The 13685-nt window shown below is 48.8% G+C and overlaps 1 protein-coding gene across 11 annotated transcripts in view; it reads right to left on the reverse strand.

Moving 5' to 3' along the window:
* Positions 1-13685, reverse strand: part of OVOL2 (ovo like zinc finger 2) — a 63546-nt gene that overhangs the window by 18814 nt on the left and 31047 nt on the right. For 10 of the 11 annotated variants that reach the window (XM_035298426.3, XM_078371430.1, XM_078371433.1 and 7 more), the window contains one exon: positions 8194-8882. The exons of the other annotated variant lie outside the window; for it this stretch is intronic. In XM_035298426.3, coding sequence (XP_035154317.1) covers positions 8566-8882 — 317 coding nt within the window. In that variant the 3' untranslated portion in view covers positions 8194-8565. Of the gene's footprint in view, positions 1-8193; positions 8883-13685 lie in introns of those variants that run through there. 11 annotated transcript variants of the gene reach the window in all.

Below are 13685 nucleotides of genomic sequence, written 5' to 3' on the forward strand. Positions count from 1 at the left end.
AAAAAAAAGACCAAGCTAGGCAGAAACTCAGTGGAAAAATGGACATTCAGGCAGGCAGTTCACAGAAGAGGGAACTATAAAGCCAGCCCCTATATCTGAGAGTTCTACATTGTGGATTCAACCAACCATGGGTTGAGAATATTTGGGGCCAGGAGCAGTGGCTCATGTCTGTAATCCTAGCACTTTGGAAGGCCGAGGTAGGAGGACCACCCACTGAGACCAGCCTGGGCAACATAGTGAGATCCTGTCTCTACAAAATATTGACTGGGCATAATGGCATATGCTTATAGTCCCAACTTCTCGTGAGGCTGAGGTAGGAGGATCATCTGAGCCTGGGAGGTCAAGGCTTCAGTGAGCTGAGATTGTGCCACTGTACTCCAGCCTGGACAACAGAATGAGACCCTATAAAAAAAAAAAAGGAAACAATCTAATAAAAATAATGTAAATTTTTAAAAAGCATAACTACTATTTACATAGTATTAGGTATTATAAGTAATCTAGAGATGATTTAAAGTATGTGGAAGGGCTGGGTGGGGTGGCTTATGCCTATAATGCCAACAATTTGGGAGGCCGGGGTGGGAGGATCACTTGAGCTCAGGAGTTTGAGACAAGACTGGGCACCATACTGAGACCTCATCTTATCTTTATATATATATATATATATATATATGTGGAAGGATGTGCATAGGTTTTATGCAAATACTACACCTTTTTTTTTGAGATGGGTTCTCATTCTCTCCTCCAGGCTGGAGGAGTATAGTGGCATGATCTCAGCTCATTGCAACCTCTGCCTCTCAGTTTCAAGTGATCCTCCTACCTCAGTCCCCCAGGTAGCTGGGACTACAGGCCTGTGCCACGAAGCCTGGAAATGTTCTATTTTTGGTAGAGGTAGGGTTTTCCCATGTTGCCCAGGCTGGTCTCGATCTCCTGAGCTCAAGTGATCTGCCTGCCTTGGCCTCCCAGAGTGCTGGGATGACAGGTATGAGCCATAGTGCCTGGCCAATACTACACCATTTTACATCAGGGACTTGAGCCTCTGTGGATTTTGGCATCTCGGGGGGGTCCTGGAGCCAGTCCCACACCCATAGACTGTACAAATGGCCCTTAATCATAGTTACAAAATTCACTCTCTCTCACATATAACAAAAATATAAAATAAAACTATACCAAAAAACTGTTTCTTCTGTATCAGATTGGCAAACATCTGAAACCGTAGCAAGACAACACTGGCAAGATGGTGGGTCACGGGCACTCTCATACATCACAAACGATACAACCTCCGTGTGGGATAATTGGGCTATATCTATCAACATTATGAAAAGCAGCAACTTACATCATAAAGGGCCAAACTTCCTGATATAGTTTGAAAAAAAATCCCCAAACTCCTAGAAGTTAAGCAGAGAAAAAGACCAACACCCAGGGGAAAAATGGGCATTAGGCAGTTCACAGAAGGAACTACAAATGACCCTTAATTGTATGAAATTGTTAGCTCTAACAATTGCATTTCCGGGAATTTATCCCACAGATATATTTGCACCTATATGAAATGACATATTATAAAGTTACTCACTGTAGCATTCTCCATAGTAGCAAAACATTGGAAACAAAGTTACTGTACATCAATAGGAAGACTGGTAAGCTAAATTATGGCACCTCCATATAACACAATACCAGATAGCTGTAAAGAAGAATAAGAACCCTTTTTTTTTTTTTGAGATGGAGTCTCACTCTGTCACCCAGGCTGGAGTGCAGTGGCACCACCATCTTGGCTCACTGCAACCTCTGCCTCCTGGGTTCAAGAGATTTTCTTGCCTCAGCCTCCCAAGTAGCTGGGATTACAGGCACATACCACCATACCCAGCTAATTTTTTTGTATGAGGACACTTTTTTGTACTATTTTGGAAAGAACTATTGATGTACTATTAAAAGAAAAATGCATATACACCTACTGTGTACCCACAAAAATTAACATTTAAAACTTAAAAGAAAAAAGAAAAATGCAAGGTGCCACACCGTATGTGTAGTATGCTATCTGCTAGTTAAAATGCTGAAAAAAGAATAAACAGTGGACAGTAGGAATACACACATTCATGTTTGCTTATACATGGGGAAAGAAAGTCAGGAAAGAGGCAGAGAAGCTAATAACAGTGGTTGACTACAATGGCAGAGGCGAGGCTTCGCAGATGAGGGGCTTGTTTGCAGATATGACTTTTCTTTGTATACATTTTTATATATTATTTTATTTCTTCTGAAAATGCCTCATAATTTGCAATAAACGATTCACTCCTTAGCTCCAAAAGCAAGTCTTTTATCAAAATGCAAATGTTCCAGAGGGCTGTAGCCAGATTCTGTGGACCTCAATCTTTTCCACCCTTAAGAATTCATCCCTGTGATTTCTCTCTTCCCCTGCTTGGAGACCTCTAGACAGCCTGCAGCTGCTCAGAGCATTGACTGCTAAACAGCTCACAGTTGCTGCTGCTGAAAATGCCTGGTGGTTATGCCTTCCCCAACCAGGAGCAGCCCACAGCTGATGACGGCCCCCCTTGCCTCAAGGTGGGATGACTTTGGTGGTGCCATTCACACTCCAGAGCTGCCTGGGATCAGGCCGAGGTTGGACGTTAGCCAACCCCGCGTCTTTGCCTCGTTTCTTCCTCTGCTGTACCTCACTTCCCTCATCTCCTTCTTGGTTTCTCTTGAGAGCTTCCCTCAATAAATCACTTACCCCAGAATCCTTGTCTCAGACTCTGCGTCTAGGCCCAACTTACGATGTTCACAAAATAAATTACACTGATTGATAACAGATCCCTTTCTCCGAAATGAATGACCAGTAGGCACTTCTGACTAGCACAAGCATCAGCGTATCCACACGGTGCTAAACTAACACCAGCCCAAAGCAGATAGTGCCGGGTGGACTCGGTACAGGTTAATACCTCATGGGTCTCCATCTCCACCACCTTCAGACCCAAGGCTCCAGGGCTGCCAGCCTGAGAACCCTAAGTCATGATCTTGGGCAATTTGGCTGGATTTCCTGGCAACTGGCTGAGACCAGGACCCGTAAATAGGGTTGGAAGGAGAAGGGAGCAAAAAAGCCTAGAGTGGGCGTCAGCTGGTTTTGCCTACCAGTCATCCACCATGGTCCATCCCCATTGTCCCCATTCTGCTGCACAGAAGTGTTGTGGCTGAGAGGCCTGCTTCTTTCCACCCCTCTAGTTAATATGACTAAATTCTCCTTATGGAATGGGAATGGAAAGGCCACACCCAGGCCAGTGTCTTCAGGAAGGGGCTGTGACCCTTCCACACCCGTACCAGACACAACTATCATCTCACCCTGTTTTGCCAGCTTTCAGATGTATGTGCTGAGGGCTGCTTACAGCTAACCTCTGGGGATTTCCTGGCACAGGAAGCATGCTTGGCCAGTGCACAGGGCAAGTTGGAAGGGCTCAAGTGTCAGCAGCCTTCAACCAATGATGGATGGAGAGTTGAGAACAGTGTCCTACGCATCTGCACTGGGCTAACTCTCAGGCGCATGCTGTATTGCCTCCCGGAGGGCCCCAGGGCGATTAAGCACCAGTTACCCACAGCAGTAACTTCCTTGATTCTCTTCCCCACATGGGCACTTTTCTTCCTGTCACATCTCCCCAATCCCTAGCAGATACTTTCTGGGATTGCTTCCTAAGCAATCCGCTTGAACTTTAATCCTTGCCTCAGAACTGGCTTCTGGAAGAACCGAAAATACATGAAAAAAGAGAGACTTTGGGCCTTAAAAAGAGCCCAAAGAGTTGAGCCTCCTGCCAAGTCACCCCCAGGTGCCACTGCCCACCAGCCTGAGTGAGCCAGACCCTCAGTGCAGGGTTTTCAGTCAGCCGTTTGTTCTTCCACCCAACACTCAAGATGTGCTTCTTCAAGACAACTCTCCTACCAGCTGAAACCGAGCTTTCACCACGCACAGGGAGACGTCGTCTGCCCAGCTTCCACCGCGCACAGGGAGACGTCGTCTGCCCAGCTTCCACCGCGCACAGGGAGACGTCGTCTGCCCAGCTTCCACCGCGCACAGGGAGACGTCGTCTGCCCAGCTTCCACCGCGCACAGGGAGACGTCGTCTGCCCAGCTTCCACCGCGCACAGGGAGACGTCGTCTGCCCAGCTTCCACCGCGCACAGGGAGACGTCGTCTGCCCAGCTTCCACCGCGCACAGGGAGACGTCGTCTGCCCAGCTTCCACCGCGCACAGGGAGACGTCGTCTGCCCAGCTTCCACCGCGCACAGGATGACGTCGTCTGCCCAGCTTCCACCGCGCACAGGGAGACGTCGTCTGCCCAGCTTCCACCGCGCACAGGGAGACGTCGTCTGCCCAGCTTCCACCGCGCACAGGATGACGTCGTCTGCCCAGCTTCCACCGCGCACAGGGAGACGTCGTCTGCCCAGCTTCCACCGCGCACAGGATGACGTCAGCTTCCACCACGCACAGGATGACGTCGTCTGCCCAGCTTCCACAGCGCACAGGGAGACGTCGTGTACTCAGCTTCCACCACGCACAGGATGACGTCGTCTGCCCAGCTTCCACCACGCACACTAAGACATCGTCTACTCAGCTTCCACCACGCACAGGATGACGTCGTCTGCCCAGCTTCCACCACGCACACTAAGACATCGTCTACTCAGCTTCCACCACGCACACTAAGACATCGTCTACTCAGCTTCCACCACGCACAGGATGACGTCGTCTACTCAGCTTCTACACATAGGTTGACACTGTCTACTCAGCTTCCACCACGCACAGGATGACACTGTCTGCTCAGCTTCTACCAGGCATAGGATGACATTGTCTGCTCAGCTTCTACCAGGCATACGATGACATTGTCTTAGGGCATGGCAGAGCAACACAAGGGAGAACTAACTCTAGGCCCCTGAGTGATGGCATGGAGGAGAACCCCCAACGCATAACTACCACATGAGAAACAATGCTCTCTATTCTTTAAGCCATAGGTGTGTTGGGAATCTTTGTTACAGCAGCCATGCCCAGTCTTTTTTTTTTTTTTTTGAGATGAAGTCTTGCTCTGTCACCAGGCTGGAGTGCAGTGGCACCATCTTGGCTCACTGCAACCTCTGCCTCCTGAATTCAAGCGATTCTCTTGCCTCAGCCTCCTGAGTAGCTGGAATTACAGGCACCCACCACCATGCCTGGCTGATTTTTGTATTTTTGGTAGACATGGGGTTTCGCCATGTTGGTTAGGCTGGTTTTGAACTCCTAACCTTAAGTCAGCTGTCCACCTCGGCCTCCCAAAGTGCTGAGATTATAGGTGTGAACCACTGTGCCCGGCCCAGCCATGCCTTAACTAGCATAGCTGCCCAATGTCCATTTCCTTTTCTGGCCATGGTGTCTTGATTTTCTGCTGGGCAATCCCTTTCTCACTGCTCCCAGACCAGGAGTGTAGCTGACCTGCGCTCTTTCCACTCAGTTCAGCGTGGGAGGGGTGTAGGTCTGGTCTAGAGAGCTGCACATCTCCCAGGGCACACTAATTAGTTGAGGGGGGGCCCCAGAGCCAAATCCGCCCAAGATCTTAGCCTGAAAGAGAAACCCTCCTACTGGGTAACTGCACTGTGAGGCAGAAGTCCAGAGCTGTGGGTGGCCATCCAGCCTCCATTTGTGCCAGCCTGAGAAGGAAGCCACCATTGGGGAAATTGAGCTAAAAGACAGAGAGAGAGGTAAGAGAGGACGACATCATGTAAGCACCAGATCTGGCCACCTCTGAAACTGGAACGACCCTAGGCTTTTCAGCTACTACATTCCCTTTTCTGCTAAAGTTGTTTTACACTGGGTTTCTGTCTTTTGCAACCAAGAGCTCTGCTTAGTAAAAACCTGACCCTAAAGAGAACATCAACTGGTTCACAATTCCCTGTGCAAAACAGGCACAGGCCAGCTGCCCCAGTCCTGTCATTTGGATATTCCTTTCTAAGAATGCTCACTCTTGTTGTCTACATGAGCCAGATAACCAAGAAGAAAGCAAATCAACCACCTTGCAGCCAGTCTCCTCCGCAGCAGGTGCTAGGAGAGAGCACAATGTTAGTACTCTGCTCTCTGGAGTCAGGGTTGAGCCCAGGCGATGGCTGTCCTGGGAGGCTGCACCTGTGATACTTGAGTGCAGGTTCAACCTCTGCTGCTGCTGCTGCCTGAATGGGGTCATTTAGATTGTTTTGTGCTACAGCCTCATCCCAGGAACCTGGAATTTCAGATGAGGCAGGGCAGGGCCCCATGGCCCCTGAACCTTGCCAGTCCAAGCAGCAGAGAGGCAAGGAACTCTCCCCACCCCCGCCCAGTCAGCCCTGGTCTCATACCTGCCTCTGTATGGTTCCAGTCCAGCCTGAAGCCTTTGCTTTCTTTTTTGAAGAGAGGGTGAGGAGAGAGGGAAATTGAGGCATTCTGACTAGACTCAGGATTCCTGGCCTCTGCCTCTGACCTCCAGAAAACAGCCTCTGCAGTTGCCTCATCTACTCGTAGAAACAGGGTTGTGACCCCAGGGGTGCTCTGAGAATTCTCCCAGAAAACATCTGCCCAGTGAGGCCTACCTAGCTCACTGCCCAAAAAGAGTTTGTTTCCTTTCCTTCTGAAACAAAAGCATTGAATTGGAAGAGAAATGTTGGCTCAAGCTATAGAATATGCCACTTAAAATGTCCAGATCTTGGCATAATGCCTGGTGCACAATGTGGGAGAGAAGGAGAGAAGGTGGAAGGAAAGGAGGGAGGGGAAAGGAAAGAAGAGGAGAGGAAGCAGAGAGGGAGGAAACAAGACAAGGGTCTAGCAATGTTTCCCTAGACCAAGGAGTGGCCCAGATGGTGCCCAGGAGTGGGCAAGAAAAGACAACAGGGTGTTGGTGATGGAGTGTAGGTAATCAGGGTGCAGGTGATCAGGGTGTAGATGGTTGGGGTGTAGGTGATGGAGTATAGGTAATCAGGGTGCAGGTGATCAGGGTATAGATGGTCGGGGTGTAGATGATGGAGTGTAGGTAATCAGGGTGCAGGTGATCAGGGTGTAGATGGTTGGGGTGTAGGTGATGGAGTATAGGTAATCAGGGTGCAGGTGATCAGGGTATAGATGGTTGGGGTGTAGGTGATGGGGTGTAGATGATGAAGATGTAGGTAATCGGTGTAGGTGATTGGGGTGTAGGTGACTGGGGTGTAGGTGATCTGAACTTCCTACTCAATTCAGGTAGCAGCTCCCAGCCTGCGGCAAATACCTCCTGAGGCAGGCAGGATGAGGAAACCTCCCCCTCTCCCCCCGTGGCCAGCTGCCCACATTTTGCCCTATCAGAGCCTCGCCTTCCGTGGCTCTGACACAGGCCTCCAAGGTGAGGAGACGGAGGTAGCAGAAGTCACTGCACTCAGCTGTCACGAACCCCGAGGGAACTCCTGACACTGTTATCTCTCCTGCACGTGAGGAGTCAGCATTTCTCATGCTCCAGGGTCGGCCCCAGAGCCCATTCAAGGGAGGGAGAAGAGGCTTCAGCCAGCGCATCCTAACTGAAGAAAGCCAAGACCTCTGCAGAGAAGGAGACCAGGCCCTAAAAAGAGGCCCTAGAGCTGAGTTCCCTGCCATGCCACCCAGGCGTCTCTGCCCACCAGCCTGCAACCTAGAGCTGAGCTCCCTGCCATGCCACCCAGGTGTCTCTGCCCACCAGCCTGCATGAGCCAACCCTTAGTGCAGGGTTTTCTAATCAGCTATTTGTTTTTCCACCCAACACTCAAGATTTGATCCCAGCCTGGACAACATAGCAAAACCCAATCTCTACAAAAAAAAAAATACAAAAGTTAGCTGGGCATAGTGGCACACACCTGTAGTCCCAGCCACTTGGGAGGCTGAAGTGGGAGAGGATCACCTGAGCCTGGGAGGTCAAGGTTGCAGTGAGCCATGATCACACCACTGCACTCCAGCCTGGGCGACAGAGTGAGAACTTGTCTCAAAAACAAAAAAAAAAAGAAAGATCTGCTTCTTCAAACCCACACCACTAATACAACATAATCAACCTCCCCATCTCAATAACCTGAAACGAAACATCACACAATAAGCTCTGAACAGAGAGCTGTGGGTCAATGCTCCACTTTGCCTTTGAAAGCTTCACAAGAACATTTCATTTATTAAAATAATTTCTGTAAACTCTTTCAGAATAACAAAATTCATTTTCCTTGCTTAAACAGCATTTCAAGTAGAAGTATTTTTATTTCAAGGCACCATAAAATGATGATTGCTCTAAGAAATACCTCTCCCTCCATGTGTGAAAATCCTTGAGAAAAAAAAAAAGTCCCGCACGGCGTTCTTGGCCATCAGGATCATGGAAAACAGACTTTGGCGAATGTGAGCAAGTGCACCAGACAGGACACGAGTTACAGGGCCTGACGGCACCACGGGAACTGACAATCTTGGAACGGATCCGACTGCTGATGTTCCAAAAGGACACAGAGGTGAACTGGACATTTCTAATTAAGAAGAGCCAGTGGGGTGGGGGACGCTGAAAACGAAAAATCCACGTAGACATACATGGCAGTGTGAACATCCGTCCTCCCCTTCCTTCTCACTTCCTCTCCTCCTCCTCACTCAGGCTTGTATGCTCCTGGTGTACGGATGTCAGCTTGCCCTGCAAAAGCGCCGCCAGTTTTTTAGACGTCTTTTTGAGAAATGAGCTGCCCGGGTGGGCACTGTTCACGTGCAGGTACAGTTCCTCCTGGGTGGGGCCCGTGTAGCCGCAATCCTCGCAGACGTAGAGCTTGTCCCGCCGCTGCTTATAGGCGTACTGCTGCTGCACCCCATGGATTTTCTTCAAGTGGGACTCCAGGGAGCAGCGCTGAGTGAAGGCTTTATTGCAGACATTGCATTTGTAGGGACGAATGCCTGCAAGGACAAGGGGCAGACACAGCATCGGTTGGTCACAGCCAAGTCAGAACAACCCAACTGTGAAGCCAGTAAAGTCATGCTGACCAAGGATTCACGGCAGCATGAGGACAACGGTTAGAGCAGGAGACAAAACCATCTACAAAGGATCATAGCATCCACCTGAGCAAACCTAACACAAACGGATGCCAACATGGGAAAAAAACCACAAAGCACTACCTGGAAGAGTTTTATTCTTTCAACGGGCCCACCTTAATGTTTTCATTATTGTGGGCAAAGTAAACTTTAAAAAAAAATTTAATTTTGGCTGGCGGCAGTGGCTCATGCCTGTAATCCCAGCACTCTGGGAGGCCGAGGCGGGCAGATCACTTGAGGTCAGGAGTTCAAGACCAGCCTGGCCAACATGGTGAAACCCCGTCTCTAATAAAAATACAAAAAACTAGCCGGACGTGTCCCAGCAACTCGAGAGGCTGAAGCAGGAGAATCACTGGAACCCAGGATGTGGAGGATGCAGTGAGCCAAGATTGAGCCACTGCACTCCAGCCTCAGCGACAGAATGAGACTCCATCTCAAAAACAAATTTTTTTTTTAACTGGGTTTTCCCAGAAACAGAACCTGAAACAAAAATTGCAATACAAGTAGTTTACTTGAGAGGAGATCCCGGGAAGAACCTACACTGGAGCAAAGATGTGGGGCAGGGAGGGGTAGGGTCCAGTCCAGGGGGAGCTACCCAGCCAGTCATGTGGTGGGCAACTAGGGTCCAGTCCTTCTGCACAATGCAGGGAGACAGTTCGGCACACACTTGGCATCATCCTGCCCCTCCAGGAGCTGGGGTGAGTCATTGGCTGCCAGCTGCTCCTGGGTGGCTGTGATTCTCCATTCCCAGCACTTCTGCCTGCCTTGTGCAGACAGACCGGGATCATCAGGAAATCCCTCAGGCAGAGGTGCAGCGTGGGCAGTCGCCACCTGGACAGGTGTGCCCAGAAATGGCAGATGCCCAGGCCATCGGCAGGACACTGAGGCGTCTGTTGTAGTTACGAAAATCATTTCCAAATAAGCTCTTGTGCTGGCGTTAGAATTGGGCTACATTAGTGGGACCTGCCCTCTAGCTGAGATTTCGCAGGTACGACATAGAGCAGCCTCATCAAAGAACTGCCTCTCCTACCTCCATGATTACTCACACTGATGTGTGTGACAGAATCTCGGACAAAGAGCATAAACATAGACTCTGTGTGTGCGACAGAATATTTAGATGAGCTTGGACAGTACAGTATTTTACATACTTGCCAGAGTCTTAGGATCACCTGGAGAGCTTTTGAAAATCTTAACTCATGACGGGCACGGTGGCTCACCCTTGTAATCTCAGCACTTTGGGAGGCCAAGGCGGGTGGATCGCAAGGTTAGGAGTTCAAGACCAGCCTGGCCAACATGGTGAAACCCTGCCTCTATTAAAAATACAAAAACTAGGCCGGGCGCGGTGGCTTACGCCTATAATCTCAGCACTTTGGGAGGCCGAGGCAGGTGGATCACTAGGTCAAGAGATCGAGACCATCCTGGTCAATATGGTAAAACCCCACCTCTACTAAAAATACAAAATTTAGCTGGGCATGGTGGCGCAGCCTGTAGTCTCAGCTACTCGGGAGGCTGAGGTAGGAGAATTGCTTGAACCCAGGAGGCAGAGGTTGCGGTGAGCCGAGATCGCGCCATTGCACTCCAGCCTGGGTAACAAGAGTGAAACTCCGTCTCAAAAAAAAAAAAACTAGCTGGGCATGGTGGCATGTGCCTGTAATCCCACCTACTTGGGAGGCTGAGGCAGGAAAATTGCTTGAACCAGGACCCAGAAGGCAGAGGTTGCAGTGAGCCGAGACTGTGCCACTACACTCCAGCCTGGGCTACAGAACAAGACTCCGTCTCAAAAAAAAGAAAAAAAGAAAGAAAATTTTAACTCATTTCTCCTAAGACCAACTCAGTGGGGTCTGGGGTAGGAATCAGGAATCTATTTTTAACAAACGTCGCTGGATATCCCAGTGTTTAAATTAGCTTTTAGGAGCCACCAATTAAGGTCTTTAAGATTCTGGTTGTGGTCTTGCCTGAGGTCAGGTAAGGTAACAGGGCAGAGACCTCAGAGCACACCCAGCTCAGTGCCCTACACCGGCAAAGGTCGCCCCTTGAGCCAGTGGCTGAACAGGAGGTTCACACTCAAAAAGAAGGTTGGGACTTAAAGATGGAACAACAGACACAGAGGACTACCAGAGGGCAGACAGAGGGAGGGGCCGAGGACTGACAAACTCCCCATTGGGTACTAACTGGGTGACGAGATCATCCAAACCTCAAATCTCAGCACCATGCAATGTACCCATAAAAACAAACCTGTACGTGCACCCCCTGAATCTAAAAATCAAAATTGATTTTTGGTTTTTTTTGTAAAGGTTGAGGCTGGTGTGTCACGGAAGCAAACACACTAAGCTGAAATCTCACATGACAGATTCTAGGAAATTCCCGTAGAGCATATCAGCAAGTTTTATTGGGCTTTAGTTGTGGGCAGAGTCCAATACTAAACCTTGCACAAAAATAAATGAAATTGGCTGGGCGCAGTGGCTGACACCTGTAATCCTAACACTTTGGGAGGCTGAGGTGGGTGGATCACCTGAGGTCAGGAGTGCCAGACAGCCTGGCCAACATGGTGAAACTCCATCTGTACTAAAAATACAAAAATGGCCAGGCATGATGGCGCATGCCTGTAATCCCAGCTATTGGGAAGGCTGAGGCAGGAGAATCGCTTGAACCCAGGAGGCAGAGGTTGCAGTGAGCTGAGATTGTGCCACTGCACTCTAGCCTGGGCAACAGAGCAAGACTCCGCTTCAAAAAAATAAAATAAAATAAGTAAGTAAATAAATAAATGAAATTAAGAAATCACCATAGTAAGGTCTAACTTAGGCTCTCAAAGAGAGGATTATGGCTGTGAAGGAGACACACGTCACATAACATGGAAGCTGAGAGAGGGAGAATATGGTGCTGGGGTACATGGAGCACGAAGGGGCCACAGCCACGGCCACAAGACCTTCCTAGAATCTAGAGACAGAAGGGATGCCACCTGGAGAAACCCACAGACCCTGTACAGATTAGGTCAGGGGCTGGGATTAGGAAGCTGCAGTTTCATTTTTAATATTTTATTTTTTTGAGACTGATCTCCCTCTATCGCCCAGGCTGAAGTGTAGTGGCACAATCTCGGCTCACTGCAGCCTCCACCTCCCAGGTTCAAGCAATTCTCCTGCCTCAGCCTCCTGAGTAGTTGGGATTATAGGCACCAGCCACCACAGCCAGCTAATTTTTGTATTTTTAGTAGAGACAGGGTTTCACCATGTTGGCCAGACTGGTCTTGGACTCCCAACCTCAGGTGATCTGCCCACTTTGACCTCCCAAAGTGCTGGGATTACAGGCATGAACCATTGCACCTGGCCCCAATAGTTACCTTTTATTAAAATATAAAAAATAGGCTGGGTGCGGTGGTTCATGCCTGCAATCCCAGCACTTTGGGAGGCCAAGACAGGCAGATCACCTGAGGTTGGAAGTTCGAGATCAGCCATCAGCCTGGCCAACACAGTGAAACCTTGTCTCTACTAAAAATACAAAAATTAGCCTGGCATGATGGCCCATGTCTGTAACCTCAGCTACTTGGGAGAAAGAGGAAAGAAAAGCACTTGAACTCGGCAGGCAAAGGTTGCAGTGAGCCAAGATCATGCCACTGCACTCCAGCCTGGGCAATACAGTAAGACCCTGTCTCAACATAAATAAATAAATAAAATAAATAATAAAAGGTTTCTATTAATAGTTGTTTAAATTTAAAAGTAATGTACCCCCAGTTTTATGGTGAAAATAGCAGTAAATTAAAAAATAAAACAGAAAAGATCCCCTTGTCACCCCATGCACGTTTCCTTCTCTAGTCTTAACTCTCAAGTTTCTTGTGAGCCTTCATGTTTTCTACAAATTATATATATGTACATATATATTTTATTTCATTTTACTTTTTGAAGAGTCTTGCTCTGTCTCCTAGGCTGGTGTTCAGTGGCACAATCTCAACTCACTGCAACCTCCACCTCCTGGGTTCCAGCAATTCTCCTGCCTCAGCCTCTCAGGTAGTTGAAACAACAGGTGCCTGCCACCACATCTGGCTAACTTTTGTATTTCTTTAGTAGAGATGGGGTTTCACCAATGTAGGCCAGGCAGATCTTGAACTCCTGACCTCTGCCTCGGCCTCCCAAAGTCCTGGGATTACAGGCGTGAACCACTGTACCCGGCCTACATATGTATGTTAAGATTAATAAATATATGTCATCTCTGGGTGTTGCCTGAGCAGGAGAATTTTTAAAAGCTTCCCCAGGAGGCTCTAGTGTGCAGCCAAGTATGAAAACGAGTGTTCTAAATAAATGCACATTTTCATTGGCATATGCACGGGTGTACATTTTTCTGAAACATAAACCGGGGGTTTTGGAGAGAAGGTCTGGAGGGTACACTTGCCATTGCATCCCTGCCTGTACTACTTCCCATCTCCAGCCACCTGCCAGGATGAAAATTAATTAACAATAATTTTCATATTAACTGTGGTTCCTTCTGGGCAGTGGAATGACAATGAATCTCCCACCTTTTCTCTTGAAACTATTCTAGGATGGGTGCATGGCTCACGCCTGTAATCCTGGCACTTCAGAAGGCAAAGACAGGAGGATTGCTCGAGCCCAGGAAATCAAGACTAATCTGGCAAACAGGGGGTGACCCCCATCTCTACCAAAAAGTAAAATATCAGCT

This window comes from Callithrix jacchus, chromosome 5 (genome assembly GCF_049354715.1).
Source record: "Callithrix jacchus isolate 240 chromosome 5, calJac240_pri, whole genome shotgun sequence".
Lineage (NCBI taxonomy): Eukaryota > Metazoa > Chordata > Mammalia > Primates > Cebidae > Callithrix > Callithrix jacchus.